The sequence below is a fragment of the Bos javanicus genome, chromosome 5, assembly GCF_032452875.1.
Source record: "Bos javanicus breed banteng chromosome 5, ARS-OSU_banteng_1.0, whole genome shotgun sequence".
Lineage (NCBI taxonomy): Eukaryota > Metazoa > Chordata > Mammalia > Artiodactyla > Bovidae > Bos > Bos javanicus.
Genome location: NC_083872.1, coordinates 76211082 through 76228714, shown reverse-complemented (window position 1 = coordinate 76228714; position 17633 = coordinate 76211082). Strand labels below are relative to the sequence as shown.

Sequence of the window (17633 nt, the reverse complement as noted above, 5' to 3'; positions counted from 1 at the left end):
GCTCTGACTAGCACTGTGTTTTAGATTGGTGTGCCTGAGTGGGGGTGTGGCCATGCATGCCTTTCAATCAGGATACTCCTTCTCTCCCGTCTCTCAGCTCTGCATGCCCAGGCCTCCTTGTGTATTGCCTTCCAGAGTCCTGGTCCTCCAGGAGTCGTGGAAGATGCTTCTGACAAACCTCAGCCTATATCCTTAGAGAGCTTGATCCAAAAGCAGTAAACCTACTCTTTTGCTGCGTCCAAATTTCAGACCTCGTGGAAGAGAGCTGATTGGTTCTAACTGGGTCACATGATGGCCATATGGGTAGATCACCAAAGACAAGGTGATAGAATGCCATGATTGGTCAGATGTGGGTCATAAGTCCATCTTTCCAGCTACAAAGAAGGTGGGACACTGTGATGGACAGTTTGGCCTGACCAGTGGGGTAGGAGTTAGGTCAGGGACAGACTCTCAATGGCAGGGAGAAATGACACAGGCAGCAACAATAGCAGGATGGAGGAGGAGTGTGTAAATACAGTGGAAGGGTATATAGTAGGTGCTCAGGCATCTTAGCCATATCCACGAGTGAAGGTGCATTGGGGTGAAACACAGGGCCTGCTGTGTGTGGCCGTTGTGCATGGGCTGGGAGCAGAGGGACTGCTGGTAGCCAAGGTTGTGTGGGCAGTGGGGCTTTGGCTAGGGTCACCTCTCTGAAGCCCATAGCCCTCCAGCTTCCCTGACTTCTTATGTGTCACTCACTACTTGTGCACACACATGTGCGTGTGGGAGGGGGAGTGTCCCACTAGCCTTGTGCTTCCAGGCAGGGTTCAAGCCTGATGTATCCATGTTCCCAGGGCCTAGCAATGCTGTGGGCCCTTCATAAGATGATTTGGGATAAATGAGTAAATGGGAGAAATTCCATTTCACAGTTCCAGGGGGAAATTTTCACACTGTTACTCTAGCTTCCTTTGGTTGGTACAATGTGGTTGTTGTTGTTCAGTCACTCAGTTGTGTCCTACTCTTTGCGACCCCATGGACTGCAGCATGCCAGGCTTCCCTGTCTATCACCAACTCCTGGAGTTGCTCAAACTCATGTCCTTTGAGTCAGTGATACCATCCAACCATCTCATCCTCTGTCATCCCCTTCTCCTCCTGCCTTTTATCTTTCCCAGCATCAGGGTCTTTTCCAGTGAGTCAGCTCTTGGCATCAGGTGGCCAAAGTACTGGAGCTTCAGCAACAGTCCTTCCAATGAATATTCAGGACTGATTTCCTTTAGGATTGACTGGCTTGATCTCCTTGCAGTCCAAGGGACTCTCAAGAGTCTTCTCCAGCATCACAGTACAAAAGCATCAATTCTTTGGTGCACTGTGGTGACCCTGAATAAATGTGGGAAGAATCGAGGGGGTAGAAAGAGTCATATGGGGGTTTGGGGTTAGAATCTGTGTCTTATGGGAACCACAGGGGCTATGGGTTCAGGGGAGGCTCTGGAGCTGTGAGCCCAAGCAGGTAGAAGGGTGGTGATGGTCCTCCCTGCCTGATTCCTTCTCTCCAGATGTCCAAGTTGCTCAAGACATCCAAGACCCAAGACCTTACCTTAAACTTGTCTCTCAGAGGCAGTTGCCAGGCAACAGCCCATGGCTTGGACCAGGACTTCATACATCAGCCTCAGCACCAGCAGAAATGAGTCTGTAGGGCCTGGGACAAGGAAGCCAAGGGCCCAGGGCTACAGCTCTTTTCACCTCCAAGGAGTGGGGAAGACAGAGGCCACTGTCCCATAGGGAAGTGACAGCCTGGGTTCCAAAGGACTCCAGACATGGAAGAAAGCACTCTAAAGTCAGCAAGAACTCCAGGTATAAGGTGAGGGAAGTTGTACAAGGCTACAGTCCCATCAAAACATCAGGGTGCTCCTCTGTGGCCAGCAGGCCCTGATGAGACTTGGTGAGTCTACTGGAAGGCCAGAGGGCAAACACATCCCTTAAACATCATGAGACCCAAAGTCAGGAGATCTGGAACATACTTTGCCACAAACCTACCACATGGCCTTGGCTATTCACTTGACCTCTTTGGGCAAAGTTCCTTAAGTTGACAAAGGTTTTCCTGTGTGCAAGGCCCTGACGCTGGACTGGGAGTACAGCGGAGGGAAATAGACATGGTTCCCATGCTTGTGGCACTCACAGGCAGCCACACAGGTAAACGGACCACTGTCCAGTGGGAATGCTAGTGCAGTGTGCTCTGGAGGAACACAACTGGGGGGAGGGGTCTGTATTGGGGGTGGTACTGAGAGCAGAAGGTGAGCCTGAGTGTGTCTGGCAGGGGGACAGTATGTGCTAAGGCCCTGGGGTCGGAGAAAGGCAGTGAATGAAAGGGAGAAAGGCCCAGTTCAGGGACAGACACTGTGTCAGACAGGACCTCCTAGGAAGTTAATTCCCACTGTGCATCGAATTGTGTCCTCCTCCCTCAAATTCATATAAGGCCCTAACCTCCAGTACCTCCAGATGTAATTTTATTTGGAAATAGGGTCCTTCCAGTCATAAGGAGCTCAGATGACATCACCCTGGAGTAAGGTGGATCTCTGTTTCAGTTTGACTGGTGTTCTTAAAAAAGGGAAGATCGGGACACAGACACGAGCATGGGGAAAATGCTGGGTGATGCACCCAAGAGTCAGTGCCAAAGACAGCCAGAAAACCACCAGAAACTGGGAGAGACATCTGGAACATGTCCATTCTCTCAACCCTCAGAAGGAAGCAGCCTTGCCTGACACCTTGATCTTGGACTTCCAGCCTCCAGAGCTATGAGAAAATACATTTTGGTTGTTTAAATCACCAGTTTGTGGTAGTTCAGTCCAGCAGTCCTAGCAAACTAATACAATTACCACCTGCAAAACAAAGCCAGCATCCCTGCCTCTCCTGGGCCTCTGGAAGACCTTGGACATTATCATTCATTCATGTCTCCATTCAACAAGTGTTTATAGAACAGCTGCCAAATGCAAAAAGCAGAAGGTAGAGAAATACAAGGTCTGTCTTCAGGGCCAAAGGAAGTCACATTGAACATTAGAGATAAAGGGGTGGTTCTTAAGCCCCTGGAATCTGGAACTGTCTAGTTTTGAATCCCCACTCACCCATTCACTAGCTGTTTGATTAACCTTTCTGTGCCTCAGTTTGCTTCTCTCTGAGATGAAGATGAGGGTAGACATCTATGTTAAGAAGATTACGTGAGTAGCACAGTCCATTGTACAGGGCTTCACTGGTGGCTCAGACAGTAAAGAATCTGCTTGCAACATGGGAGACCCAGGTTTGATTCCTGTGTTGGGAAGATCCCCCAGAGAAGGGAATAGCTATCCACTCCAGTATTCTTGCCTGAAAAATCCCATGGACAGAGGAGCCTGGTGGGCTACAGTCAATGGGGTCACAAAGAACTGGACACAACTGAGTAACTAGCACTTTACCTTCACAGAGCATTGTAGGTACTATGAATTAAATAAACCTGAGAAATGCTTTAACAAAAGTGATAAGCCATCCATGGGTGGGGGTGGAAATCTTGGTGGAGGGGTTATAGCCCAACCAAGGGTCAAGAGGGAACTGGAGTTTGTGCTCTGGGAAGAAGTGTGAAAGATGTTCAAAGTACTATTGAACAGCTCTCATATCCATTTTACAGCTGAAGATAGTGAGGCCTGGGATGGTCACATGATTCACCCATGGTCACAGCACCAGAGGCAGACCAAGAACCCCATTTTCCTAGTCCCCAGTCCAGCGCCTAGTTTTTAGAAACTACGAAAATGAAGGTGAGTGTGGCAGGAGTGATGCTCGGTGTGGAAAGAACTCAGAGGCCAATGGTGTCAGCTCCTTGGCAGCCACTGGTGGTGACAGGCAATGTCCTTGAGCAAGACTCAGCAGCATGAAGGTCATCCCAGGCCTCTGGATTGCTGATGTCAGGACAGACAGGGGCAGTGACGTCATCATGCTGCTGGTGGGCAACAAGATGGACCTGGCCAACAAGAGGCAGATGACCACTGAAGAGGGCAAGCAGCACGCCGAAGAACTGAGTACCATGTTCATCAAGACAAGGGCAAAGACAGGCTACAGCGTGAAGCGGCTCTTCTGACCTGTGTGCTCGGTTCTGCTTGGAATGGCAAATGTCCAGGAGAGAAGCAAAGAAAGGATGCGTGACATCAAGCCAGACAAACTCTAGGAGCCCCTGGCCAGCGAGGGTGGCTGCTTCCACTGATGCAGCCTGACCTTCCTTTGACACTACTCATTTGTTGTGATCTCGGTTGTGTTCTAGAAGCCCAGCCCAGCCACCCTCCAGCCAGCCCTGCAGCCTTGTCATAGGCCGGTCTGGCAGGCTAAGGTGGTCTGCACACAGGAGTGAACGTCACTGATGTATTTGAGCACACACATGTGGGTGGAGGGCAAGGCCAATCTTCACTTTTTCACAAGCTCAAAGACAGTGCTTGGTGCCACACTTGGCCTCCTCCAGGGTCCCAGACACCCCAGGTCCTGGCTCATATAGCCCGGGGACACAGACTGCAGAGAGCCAGGGGCTCCTACCCTCTGGTCATCTTGTAAACAGGAAGCGAAAATGAGGCCTGCAGTCGGACAGGGCCTCTCCGACTTGCTCTCTGCTTTAATGACCGGGAAACGTGTCAATATTTGCACATGGGAACGGCTGGCCCTGCTGTGCTTGGTCAGCATGCCCAGAGCCTACTTGGTGTCACCACCTGTAAGAACAGGGGTTATCTCTGTGCTCCAGGGTGGGTCTACCCCGGATCATCAGACAGGGCAGGTCCCTCCTCCTGGATGACCATGATAAATGGCAGCAATTACTGCGAGAACAAAGCAAACACACAATGATCACTGCAGTGGGTGGCAGGGACAGGTGAGCTCTCTGCCATACAATCTGCTTCGAACCTCACAGCCACCATTTCTTAGCTCTGTGTGCCTTTGGGCCAGGCTCCAAACGTCTTGGAACCTCAGCTTCCACATCCATAAAACGGGCTCAGTAGCCCCCGACTGTCGCAGGGCTGGGAGGCGGCGGCGGCGCGTTAGCTTCGACTGAGTCCAGCGCCGGGCTCTGTGTCCAGCAGGGGGCGCCGAGTGACCTTCCCCTCTCCCCTTGGCTCCCCCCAGCAGCTCCACTCGGCCGAACTCGGCTCGACTCGGCACCGTGCGGTCAGACCCGGCTATGATCCGCCAGACCCGCTTGACTCGGCTGGACTCGGCTCCGCTCGGCCAAGTTCGGCTTTGCTCGGTTCTGCTCGACTCCACCGGAGCTGAACTCTCAAAGGCCCCTCCCCGGCGCCGCCGCCGCTGCCTTCGCGCATCTCCTGTTGGGCTTTTAGCTTACAGGCGCGGTGGCCCGAGCGAAGACGCCGGCGGGTTTCTTTGTGGCGGGGGTCTGTTCTAGCAGAGCCCTCGGTGTTGCCAAGAGTGGCCGCAACTGGCGGCAGTTTTTCCCAGGGTTTGAGCCCGAAGTGGGGGTGGGGGGATGTTGGGGCTCCCCCGGCTTGGGGGTGGGGGAGTCGCGCCCCTTAATTTGGCCGAGAAGAGTGGGAGATGGCAGTGGCCACCCCCGTACCTTGCCCGCCCCGTCATCTGGCTCTGCCCCTAGTCGGCCGTGAGGAGGAGCCAGTTAGTGCACCTGCTTCCCTGAGCCTCAGTTTCCCGCTGTGTAACCACCGTCCTTGTCAGGGGCCAGGAGGGCTGGGAGGGGGCTGGCTCTTCCTTTCTGTAGGCCTCTTGGGGATTCGGTTTCCCTTTCTGTAAAATGGGATAAACTCGCCCAAGTCAGATGAACACCTGTAGGACAGACGTGGGTTGCTGAGAAAGCCCAGGACGGAGAAATGGAGTCCGGAGAGCGAAGTTCATCCTCGACTACTCAACTGGTCGAAGGAGGGGCTCTGCAGATCCCAGAAGCCGAGTGAGCTAGCAGCTTGGGAGAGCGATGGTCCCATTGGACCCCCTACCCACGTTGTTGAAAGAAGTTAGAGAACGGCGCATCTCAGTGGGCCCTCCATCTCCCTGCCCCACCCTACCCCGCCAGCTCCCTAAGAACCGGACGAATGGGGTACGTCAGAAGGCCCGGTGGCGTGGGGTAGGTGCCGGGCTCCATGACTCTCCAGTGGGTGGCGCTCACGGTTTCCTTTGTTTCGTTTCTTGACTACTGCCCTAGAACAGTTATTAATAGATCGGTGACTTGCCATACACCGCTTGCATAGCTGACTCCAGGAATCCTGTTTTCTGTTCTGTCTCACTTTATGACGGGCACATTTTATTTTTAAAAAATGCATGAAGGGTTCTTGTTGCAAGCACCAAGTGTCACTATTTTTATATCTTCGTCCAAACTTTGGGCTGGAAGGTGGGTGTGTCTAGAAGCTTGGTTCTGGGAGTCAGTGAGTCTGTGTCTCAGATGTGTGCCTGAGGAGAATGGGCTAATGTCCTCACCATATTCACCGGGAGAAGCACTGGTTGGTGGCCAGTGTATATCCCATTGGATATCCTGCCAGGCTGCTCAGATGGTCTTGGTCTCCTCGCGTCCCTCTGGCCCAGGAACACCAAGGTTCAGAGGTAGGGGGACGTGGCCAAGGTCAACAGAGCTGGAAGGAAGTGGAGCTGAGATGCAGACCCAGTCTTGTCTGACTCAGGGCTGTGACTCTGTCTCCAAGCTACCTGGGCTGCTGTGGAGAGCGGCAGAGTGGCTGGGAGACTAAGGGCCCATGCACAAATGGGAAATTTTCCGGTTGATGGAAGAGAGTGGAAGGAAGAATATTATTAAAGTTGTGTATAATATTCCAGAGTCCAACCCTCTTGTCTGCCCCACCCCTCATCACAGCCAGCTGCCTGGGAGCTGGGGGCTGGGACAAGGGGCCCTTTTCTGGGACATTGAGCACAGCTGGGAGTCAAAGAACCTGGACCTAGAACCTGGTGAGAATGGTTTTCTTGTCCAGACCTCAGCCTCCTCACCTGTTAAGTGAGATGAGGCTCCTTCTTTTTTTTTTCCCCCTATATATACCTAGTTTATTAAATTTATATATCAAAGTTAAGTCATCAAAATGACATTAGCACCTTCCTATGGCATTCCAGAGAAAGTGTGTAAAATATAACTGGCTCAAATGTGTGATTAGTCCTTCAGTTGTGTCCAACACTTTGCGACGTCATGGACTGTAGCCCGCCAGGCTTCTCTGTCCATGGAATTCTCCAGGCAAGAATACTGGAGTGCGTTGCCATGCCCTTCTCTAGGGGATCTTCCTGACCCAGGAATCAAACTGTGGTCTCCTGCATTTCAGGCGGATTCTTTACCAGCTGAGCTATGGATCAAATGTGTAATATGGGTGTTTCCAATTCTTTTCTACAAAGGATTGCTTTAACATCACTTGGAATTCTGTACCACTTTTAATAACTAATGTAGCACTTCCCTTAAAAATATTATTTTCTGACTCTTTGGAGAAGACCTTGGTGTTGGGAAGATTGGAGGCAAAAGAGGGTGGCAGAGGATGAGATGGTTAGATAGCATCACTGACTTGATGGACATGAGTTTGTTTGAGCAAACTCCGGGAGACAGTGAAGAACAGGGAAGCCTGGCACGTTGCCGTCCATGGGGTCGCAGAGAGTCGGACACAACTTAGCAACTGAACAACTATGTTATTTTCCAAACCTTTGAGTTGAGGCTCCTTCTCTGCAGAGGACCTGTTGAGCGTGGCAAGAGCACACAATGGGCCCTGGACCAAAGCAATCCTGTGTCCCCACCCTGCCTCTCCGCACCCCACATCCCTTTGTCCTCAGATGCTAGGCTTTCTAAGCCAGATCTCTGAGAGACAGCCAGGAGCCGTGTCCGCCTCCAGTGCTGCTGATTCAGCCCTTTTCCCTCTGGTGGCAGCAGCAGGGGAGGGAGGAGAGGGCGGCTCCCCTTACTTCCCTCCCTCTGCAGCCCTGGCTCAGTGCCCTGGGAATGCTGCCTGGGACAGGGCCACATGGAGGGCACAGCCAGTGTGGACCTGATAGCTTTCCCAGGGTCCACAGTGCTTCCATCTGCGTTCCTTTGGGCTGCTTTGGACCCCTAAATAGGCCTGGGTGGGGGGCACTCCAGGTGGGCTTGTGAGAGGGAAGCAGCACAACACTAGAAGTTGGGAGAGTCGGGCTCTCATCCCAACTTAGACTCCAGTCTGATGTGTGACCTTGAGCCAAAGACTTGCCGTCCCTGCCGGACAGAATAAAGGATTGGATTATATCACCCCTAAGGGTCCTTCCAGGCCTGGATATTCTGCTGTGTGATTATCCCCCCGAAGTAATACAAAAACAGAAGCTCAGAGACAAGAGATGGTCAACAACACACAGCCAGGATTGTTCCCTCCTTCACACTTTGCCCAGCTGTGAGTGGGGCCTGAGGGTTAACGCCCAAAGCCCCAGACTTCAATAAACCCCCCTTAGGTCACTGCAGTCTTGTGCCACCTGAGAGGCACAATGTCACCACCTCTCTCTGCCCAGGGGACAGACCCTGAACTGCAGCCTTTGCACACAACCGTACCCAGTTGGGTCATCGTGGGAGCTCCTTCCATTCTGTAGGGTTGTGGTTCCTCTTCACCAACTGTGTGACCCTGGGTGAGTCACATCAGCTCCACCACTAGCTCCTTTTCCCAAGGCTGGGGTAAGAAGAGTAGAAATAATGGATGTTAATACCCTTTGGGTGACAAAAGCCCCTCTAAAGATGAAGTCTGGCACAGGCAGTAAGTACTCAACAAATGTAGAGGGGGCTAGACGGCGAGAGACCTGTGAAAGAGTCTTTGTACAGGGGTCTCTGGCCCAGCGAGCCAGGACTGCAGCCTTTGCAAAGCCTCCTGCAGCCTAACCGGAAGGAAGCAGAGGCAAGACCCTTCCTGGGGCCCTGGGGTCTTCTGTACAGGCTGCCCTCCTGCGAGCTTGAGAGTTATTTCCATGGCTCTAGAAGACCAGGAAGATGGATAACATGACAAAATTTCCAGGCAGAGTAGGACTTTGGTATCCATTGGAGGTGGAGCTACTGACCTGGTTGCCACCATTAGCTGATCCCCAAGGAGATGTGACCATCACTCAACATACACTTACTAAGCTTCCCCTTGTGACTGGCATGGAGGATGAGGCTGGGGACTGGAGTTCTACAGAAAACCAGGGCCTGAGAGGGGAAAGGACTGGCCAATGGGTGCCGGAGCCAGGATTTGAACCTGCGGCAGCTGGGCTGGTGCCCATGTCCTCTGTATGCCTCCTGCCTTGGTGACTCCGGACTAAGGAGCCCTTCAGCTTAGGCTGGAGCCTTCCCCTTTCTGAGCAACTTAGGGGCTCCTGCCCTTACCCTTTCCGGGGCTTGATTTCCCAGCCTGCACATCAGGAACCTCAGACCCCTTCCTGCTGGAAATATATAGGGTCTCTAAATTAAACAAGACCCTCTAGGACTACCAAAGAGTTAAGCAACGGGAATCCACCAGCTCCCTTCATCTCCGCAGAACCTAGAGGCTGGAGGGGAGGGAGCAGGGAGGAGGGGCAGTGGGAAGCCAGCCTGCTCCCTCCGCCCTCCCTCCCTCCCTCCTCTCTGCCTCCATCCCTCCCTCCCTCCCAGGCCAGCCCGCCAGACCTGGGGGTCTGGGCCAGCAACAAGTTATTATCATCATTGCAAACATGGATCAAGGAAACAGAGGCTGCCGGGAGGCCCGGGGTCCATGAACTGCTGTACGAGGCTGTCGGACATTGAGTGAGTGATGGGAGGTCCTGCAGCTTCCTCCAGCAGGGCCAAGGGGGTTGGGGTCAGAGCCTGGAATGCCTTTCCTTCCTTCTCTCTTCCTGGACATATCTCGGGGCCCTGCTCTCTCCCTCTGACCCCGGCCAGCCCCTCTAGACTCTCTCCTTCCCATCCCTTCCTCTGACTGAGACTTTTAGCACTGGTGAAGGGCTGCCCTCCTCCGATGCTCCTGGCTTGTGCCCACTCCTGCCTGGACGGGCACTGAGTCTGCTCCAGCAGGGCTTGACTCTCCCTCGACTCTGAAGAGGCCCCAGCTCCATAGTGGAGGCAGCAGGGACCCCCGAATCACCCCCATGGCATGGTCCCTCCACTTGATGCCTGCATGCCACCCTCCCCCAGGGACAGCCAGTGACCACGGCTGTGGTTATTACTTTTGTTAAAGGCTGCTTTGCTTCCTGCTTCCTGCGTCCCCCTCCCCCCACTCCAGGTCACAGTTCTGTGTCACAGATATTTTGACTCCCAGCTGTCTGGCCTAACAGAAATGTCCCCAGACCATGCCACTTCTCTGGGAACAGTTCTGCTCTTCCTGTCCCATGCAGGACTAGGGGAGAGGTCATGTTGGGCAGCAGAGAGAGGAACAAAAGTTTAACTAAGAGTCTTTTACCAGACAGGTGATTTTCCTGCCTTTAAATCCTCCCAAATAACCTGGTGGGGAGGTGGTGTTGTCTTGTCCTTGTAAAATGTTAAGGAGCACGAAGCCCAGAGAGGTTAAGCCACTAGCCTTAGGTCACAACAGCTTGCAAACCATTCTGGAATCTCAGGTCTGATTCTAAAAGTCTCACATCTGTGGCCAGGAAAGAGGGGGTTCTGCTCTTCTCAAAACCGCTGGGGTGTGTATTATAATTTACAAATAAAAGGTAAGGGTGATAATCTTGGCCAGAGTGGGTGCTGTTCCCTGAAGACCTGACCTGCCTTACAGAGCAGAACGAGGAAACCAGTGCAGGGTGGGGGTGGGGAACAAGGTCACCTCCAGGAGAGGGTGATGACTCTGGAGGCTGCTGCCCACTGCTACGACCCAGCTCTGGCAAGCCGGGAGGGGAAGGGGGCTGGTGCAGGGAGTGCTCCTGCCCCTTTAAGACCCAACTCTTCAGTGCTCAGGTTAGGATAGAAGGGCATTTAAAAATAATAATAATTTTACCTTCTCAACCCGTATTAACCACAGAAAAATATTTTTGAATTGTACTAAATGTTACAGGAGAACAAAAAGGAAATAAACAAAGAAACGCCAGAAGTGTAAAAACCAGTCTGGTTTCAAAAAACTAGTTTCTGATCCTGCGATAACGTGTGCCAGCCCCCAAAGACTGCCACCACCTCAGAAGCTCTTTGCCTGGCTTCCTGCCCACCAGCCTGGCTTGTCTCCAGTCACTGCTGTCCAGGCTACCTTCTGCCCCTCCTCTGGAACTCTGGATCCCTTCTTGGCCAAGGCCAAAGACAGATCCTCACAAATCCTTGGACTTACTTGTTTCTTTAAAATTTTTCAGAACTCCTGGGTTCTGTTCCTTAATTCCAAATTACCACCCTGGCAGCTGATTGGCAGGTCTAAGATGATTGATGTGTCTAAGATAATTGACACAACCACCTTCCAATGAATTTTACTCTCTCCTGCTCCCTCTCTATAGGGCTTCTTGGGTGAGGTTGAGCTGTATAAGTTGTTGACTGCACAAAGATGCTGAACAAGGAGGTGGGCTGACACCAGCTACATACCTTCAATGGTGCGTGACTGCTGGGCTTCTTTTGTTTGTTTCTAATTAGTCTGTCCCAAGGGCTCCTTCTTCTAACTTGTATTCCATTGACTATGGAGTCAGTGACAGGAAAACAAGGCCGAGGGAGATTAGGAGTGTGGGAAAAGCATTTTACAGTCTCATTGGCTATGTCACGTGGGCAGCAGGGCATCTTCCTCACCCACCCCAGCAAAGACCTCCCAGAAAGGACCTTCATCTTCAGAAGAGGTCCTCCTTTGTGGGCCCACGTGTGGCCGAAACCCCCAGGGAGTGGAGACTCAGACTCCAGGCCCTGCACTACCATAGGTCTCTTTGTGAACTTGAAGAACTTGTCTCCCTGTTTAGGCCTCAGTCTTCTTGTCTGTTAAATGGGGCTCTAGTGCCCCCTCCATGGGTTACATCAGGAACACCCATGCTGCGGGTATTCACTCTAGGCATCAGCAGAGTGTAGATCTTCAGGTAACTCTATTCCTGTCCTTCCTTCCTGCTCCAGGTCGCCATGGGGATGGCTGCCCTGGGCCTCCTCTGGGCAGCGCTCCTGCTCCCTCTCTCGGTGTCTGGACTCCCCACCGAGGAGCCCACCTCTGGGGAAGCTGTGGCCTCTAGCTCCCCTGGGTTCTGTCGACGGTGCTGTGACTCTGAAGACCCCACGGTCCTTGCCGATGCTGCGCATGCATCCTCAGCCTCTCCGTCTGCCCTCCCATATGTGCTGCCTGAGGTCAGGCCCTACATTAACATCACCATCCTAAAGGGTGAGGACCCACACAGGACTCGGGCTGGACTGGCCTGGTTGGCATCAAGAAGGGCATGTGGGAAGATCTCTTCCTGGGCCTGGGGGAGGTGAGGTGAGAGGAGCAGGAAAGACCAGGACATAAAACTGTCTCAGACCCTTTCTTTCATTCACACGTTATATTGAGTACCCACTATGTGCCAGGATCATTCTGAATTTTTGGAGGGAGTGTGTACAAACCAGACACAGATGCCATGTCTGTGGAGCTTCTGTTCTAGTGGGGAAGGCACACAATGAGCAATAAACATATCACCCAAGTTAAAGAGATGGTTGGTGATAAATGCTGTGGAAGTGCTGAGGTGGAAAAAGCACTGGGAGTGCAGGTGTGGGGCACGGGTTGCATATTGAATGGGGTGGTCAGGGGAGGTCTCACTGAGAAGGTGGGGAAGAAGCCATGTAGATACCTGGGGAAGAGCATTCCAAGCAGAGTGAATAGCAGGTCACTCTATTCACAGAGTGAATAATGGACCGGGTATGTTTAAGGAGCAGGGGACAAGCAGAGGAGCTGAGGTTAGAAACAAATTGTGGGTTTCTTTGAGTGAGATAGGGAGCAAGGGAGGGGTTGAGCAGACAAGGGGCCTGACCCGGCTTAGGTTTCAATGGATCCCTCTCATTTCTCCTGGAGACTAGGTGGTGGAAGACAAGGCTAGAAGTGGGAGAGCTGTGGGGACCCCCTAAGCCATTCAAGTGAGAGCTGACTCCCTGTCCTCTAAGACCAGACCCCAAGAGAGCTACTTCTGCTGTTAGGGGCTGCGAGCAGCTGGTCACTCCCAGGGCCGGGCCCTTGACATTCTTACCTCCGTCTTTGCTCACAACAACCCTGTGAGGGTGGTATACTTAATCCTCCCACTTTGCAGATGGGGAAACCTGAGCCTCCGAGAGAGGAGGAGATCTTCTGGGGTCACACCACTGTCAGGGGCAGAGCTAGGATTTATGGTGAGGAATGCAGAGGACCACTCCACTCCACAGATCTGAGAGACCCTCTCTTCCTCTCCCCGATTTTCTCACCACCTCACACATCACCACTTCCCCAAGGCCAGCAGAGCCCTCTTTGTGAGGTTAACGAGGTACCTGGCTGTCGACAGTACTTCCCCACCACTGTCCTCCATAAAATCCCATGTCACCTCTCCTGGGCCACCTCTCCAGCTGCCTGTTAGGTGGGTGGGCATCTGCTGTGGCGGAAGGCACCTTTCACCTTCCCTGGGTCCCAGCCGCAGCTCTTCAGCTTCCTTGCTGTGTGGGGCAGCAAGGTCTCTTCCTTCCTGGGCTCGCTGCATCATATATAAACTATGACTACCATCCCTCGGGACTGGGATGAAGAAAGTGCTCTGCAACCTGTAAAGTGCAGGGCATGTGATGGGGTAGTTACTTCACCAATGGGGCTGGTGAGGAAGACTTCTGCAGAGACCCTGACGCCCCCCTCCTTGCTTCTCTCCAGGCTTCTCCTCCGAGGGCCTGTGCCCTCTTTTCTGCCTCTTCCTAGCAACATTGCTGTGGTCAGAGGGGGCCCCGGGAGAACACAGGGCTGTCCGTTTCATTCAAAGGGATGTGACTGAGGGTAATTACTGGCACTGTGACAGACAGCAGCAAAATATTTGGGATCTGTTTCCTCAAGAAGCATAGCTTCCCAGGTGGCACAGTGGAAAAGAATCTGCGTGCCAATGTAGGAGACCTGGGTTCGATCCCTGGGTCAGGAAGCTCCCCTGGAGGAAGAAATGGCAATCCACTCCAGTATTCTTGCCTGGAAAATCCCATGGACAGAGGAACCTGGCAGGTTATAAGTTCCTAGGGTCACAAAGAGTCGGACATGACTGAAGCGACTTAGCATGCACAGTGGCACTTACCTGGTGGTTCTGTGGTAAAAAATCCACCTGCAGGAGATGTGGGCTTGATCTCTGGGTCGGGAAGATCCCCTGACAAAGAGAATGGCAACCCACTCCAGGATTCTTGCCTGGAGAATCCTATGGAGAGAGGAACCTGGTGGGCTACAGTCCATGAGGTCACAAAGAGTTGAACGCGACTGGAGCAACTTAATTTGCATGCATGCCGCCCTGCTCCTAATCCGTGCCATGCCACCCAGGCGAGTCCCTTCACCTCCCTGTGAATGGTGGTGGACATGGTGTCTCCTTTAAAGGGTCATTTGGGGCAGTGATGCCTGGCATGCAGTAGGTGCTCAGTTTACTGTTCCTCTGGCCTACCTTCTCTTGGCAGGGTAGAGCCTTCTGCAGATGCTTAGAAGCAGCCCTGGGCACCTACCCTGACTTTTCCTCTTCTTGTCCCCACAGGTGACAAAGGGGACCGAGGCCTGCTGGGCTCACCCGGGAAGCTGGGCAGGGAGGGTCCCCGGGGGGACCGTGGCCCCCAGGGCATCAAGGGTGCCAAGGGGCAGGCGGGCAGCCCTGGCAGTCCATGCCAGACACGCTTCTCAGCCTTCTCGGTGGGCCGCAAGACAGCCCTGCACAGCAGCGAGGGTTTCCAGCCGCTGCTCTTTGACACGGTCTTCGTGAACCCCGACGGGCACTTCGACCTGGCTGCCGGCCACTTCGTCGCCCCCCTGGGCGGCCTCTACTTCTTCAGCCTTAATGTGCACAGCTGGAACTTCAAGGAGACCTACGTGCACGTGGTGCACAACGACAAGGCGGCCGTCATCCTGTACGCGCAGCCCAGTGACCGCAGCATCATGCAGAGCCAGAGCGTGATGCTGGCTCTGGCACCGGGCGACCGCGTCTGGGCACGGCTCTTCAAGCGCGAGCGTGAGAATGCCGTCTACAGCGACGACATAGACACCTACATCACCTTCAGCGGCCACCTCATCAAGCCCGAGGACGATTAATGCCTCCCCTGGGGCAGCTCTGGCCTGGGGTGGCTGTGGGCAGGTCTGTCTCCTGTGGGGGCCTCAGTTTGCCCATCTGTAAAATGGGCCCCTGACCTGGCATTCTGAGCAGGCTTCCACCTCTTTTTTTCCCTCCATCACCCCTCCTAGTCTGTTCCTGCCTCTCTCCTCTTGAACATTTTAAGAAACCTCCTAACCTAAATCTTCTAGAACTTTCTCAACCTTGTAGACCAGCCAGTTTCAAACTTGAATGTGATACAAATCACTGGGGCATTGTGCTGAAATGCCCAGGATTGGGCCCAGGATTCAGCATTTCTAGTACATTCCTGAGTGATTACCGGTGCTGCTGGTCTCTGGAACCCCACTTGAGTAACCAGGTCCTACAGCTTTCACAACATTTTGGTACTTTCCAAACACTCTGGAATCTTCCCAACATTCTGGAATCTTCCCAACATCCTTAAATTTCATCTTTCTAGGATACTTCCTCCTTTTGTCTCTTGCAACCTCTTCCTTCTCTCTGAACTCCTGTCTGCCCACCACATGCACACCCATAGTGCGTTTATTCAGTCGCTGAACATTCACTGATCACCCTCTCTGTGCCCGGCTCTGGGAAGGCTGAGGTGAAGCAGACATAGGCCCTGCTTTTGGGGAGCACCCAGTCCAGCCGGGAAGGGGAGACACAGAGGATCCTGAAAACAGCCCCAGAGAACTTCTTGGGGCTCTGATCATATACATCTGTGTTCTGGGCGTTCAGGCACTGTGGCCCCTCATTACCCACCATTCAAGGCTGACAGGTTAGGGTACCGAGGTGAAATGGGTATCCTCTGCCTGTTCCTTTCTTTTCTGCCCCATGCCCATCTTTAAAGCAAACCCAGAGGGACCTTGGTCAGGGGACAGGTGCTATCAGGAGAGGACCCAGGGGTTTGGAGGCATTTTGGGGTAAGGCATCCCCTGAAGAAAGAAGCCCAGACCAAGCTCCCTACACAGCTGGGATGGATGCCTGCGAGGGCTCCTACCCACCACCACCTTCCGGGCATGCCCTCCCTGCCCCGCTCCCTGGTGCTGTCAGGGCCGTGCACAGCCCTCTCTGCCAAAGCTGCCTGGGCCTCCATCCTCCCAGGCTCCCAGCCACTGTCAGACACTGATGTCTGTCCCCAGGTGCTCTGACCTCCTTGATGCCCCTTGCCAGCCCATGCCCCTGGCCCTCCACACTCTGTTAAGGTGCTGAGGCCCTGCTGCCCAGCAGAGCTGCCTCTGGCTGCTGATGCAGTTACAAATGCCACTGCCGGGCAATGAGCCAGGAAGGAGGACACTGGGCTTTGGACCCCTCAGCAGGTCTGGGGAACTGAAGCCAGTCATGTTCCAGGTCAGTCCGGGGATGCTCCTCTGAGCCATGATGCTGAGGGAGGCACTGGGAGAGGCTGAGGCAAATTGAGGGACATCAGGACTTCTGTCCTTTCCCTCCTCCCAGGGTGGGTCAACCTGGAGGCCCCCAGCCTTCCCCTTCCCCAGCCCCAGGTGGCCGGAATCTCTTCCTAGAAGGAGACGGCCCCCGCCCATTGGTGCTTGTGTGGACTTGGGGGCAGAGGTGACCCCGGTGCTGGTCTCTGGTGCTTACTCCTAGCCAAGGGAGCCATGGCCACATGGCTGGGGGGTGGCAGCAGGGCCTGACCCGGTGCCTTGAAGGCTGGTCCTGTGCAACAGCCCCAACTTCCCCAACCTGACTTCACCCCTGCCCTGCTTGACCAGTGTGATTAAAGGTTTTATGTCTTCTTGGCAACTCAGGTTGGTTGGTTCTGCTCTGTTTGTTTGCCCACTTTGGGAGGCCAGTGTGTCCCATTCTGCTGCGCCCAGGTTCAGGACTCCAGAGGGACCAAGGCAGTCCAGGGATCTACTACACGTGCTTCCCAGCCACAGAGAAGCCAGCGCCTCTGGTCACTCACCCAGCCTGTGCGCCTTGGAGGCAGTGGAGCCAGCTGAGTCTGCTGTGCCACTCCCTGGCTGTGGCCTTGGGAAAGTCCCCGTGTCTCTGAGCCTCAGTTTCCTTGTCTGGTAAAATGGGAATGCTAATTGTCCCCCTTATGGGGGTGGACATAAGGATTAGAAGAGAGGTTGCCTAGTGAGAGCAGTGTTCATCCTTGGAGCCACAACTATTGAGCACCTACTGTGTGCTGGGTACCCCACTAAGCTTGGAAGCTTCAGTGGAGGCGGGCATAATCCATCACCTCCCAGTAGAGAACACCCATGGAGTTTGTGTTCTAGTGAGGCCCTTGGACGTGCAGAACAAACCACAGATCCTCACTTGGGACTTCGGTCTCACATTCTGTGTGTAATGTTTACTGGAGAATCACTGGATATTCTCTGGAGGAAAGTGCTGCACATCGTACAAAGAGCAGTCTTTGTGAGTTCTGACTTCTGAGTTAGCACAGCAGCCACTCACATAAAGATACTTTAAGTATCTTTAGTCATCTTTAGTCATTACTTAAAGTCATCTGTGTTGACTCCCCTTACTGGCTTGATGGCAGTATCCTGTGCTGCCCACGT

General features: G+C 53.5%; 1 protein-coding gene across 2 annotated transcripts; it reads left to right on the top strand.

The window, feature by feature from the left end:
- Positions 1-9528: 9528 nt before the first annotated feature.
- C1QTNF6 (C1q and TNF related 6) lies at positions 9529-16873 on the top strand. 2 transcript variants are annotated; one of them, XM_061417400.1, is made up of 3 exons: positions 9529-9697; positions 11960-12218; positions 14542-16873. In XM_061417400.1, the coding sequence occupies exons 2-3, from the start codon at positions 11966-11968 to the stop codon at positions 15087-15089; spliced, it is 801 nt and encodes a 266-aa protein (XP_061273384.1). In that variant the 5' UTR covers positions 9529-9697; positions 11960-11965; the 3' UTR covers positions 15090-16873. The 2 variants fall into 2 exon arrangements, with proteins under 2 accessions (XP_061273384.1, XP_061273382.1); XM_061417398.1 differs by lacking the exon at positions 9529-9697 and adding an exon at positions 11352-11457.
- The last annotated feature ends 760 nt before the right edge of the window (positions 16874-17633 follow it).

What these genes read in the sequence shown, in the direction of transcription:
- C1QTNF6 (XM_061417398.1), top strand. An exon ending in TAACATCACCATCCTAAAGG is followed by an intron (nt 12,219 to 14,541) that starts GTGAGGACCCAC and finishes TTGTCCCCACAG; the next exon opens with GTGACAAAGGGGACCGAGGC.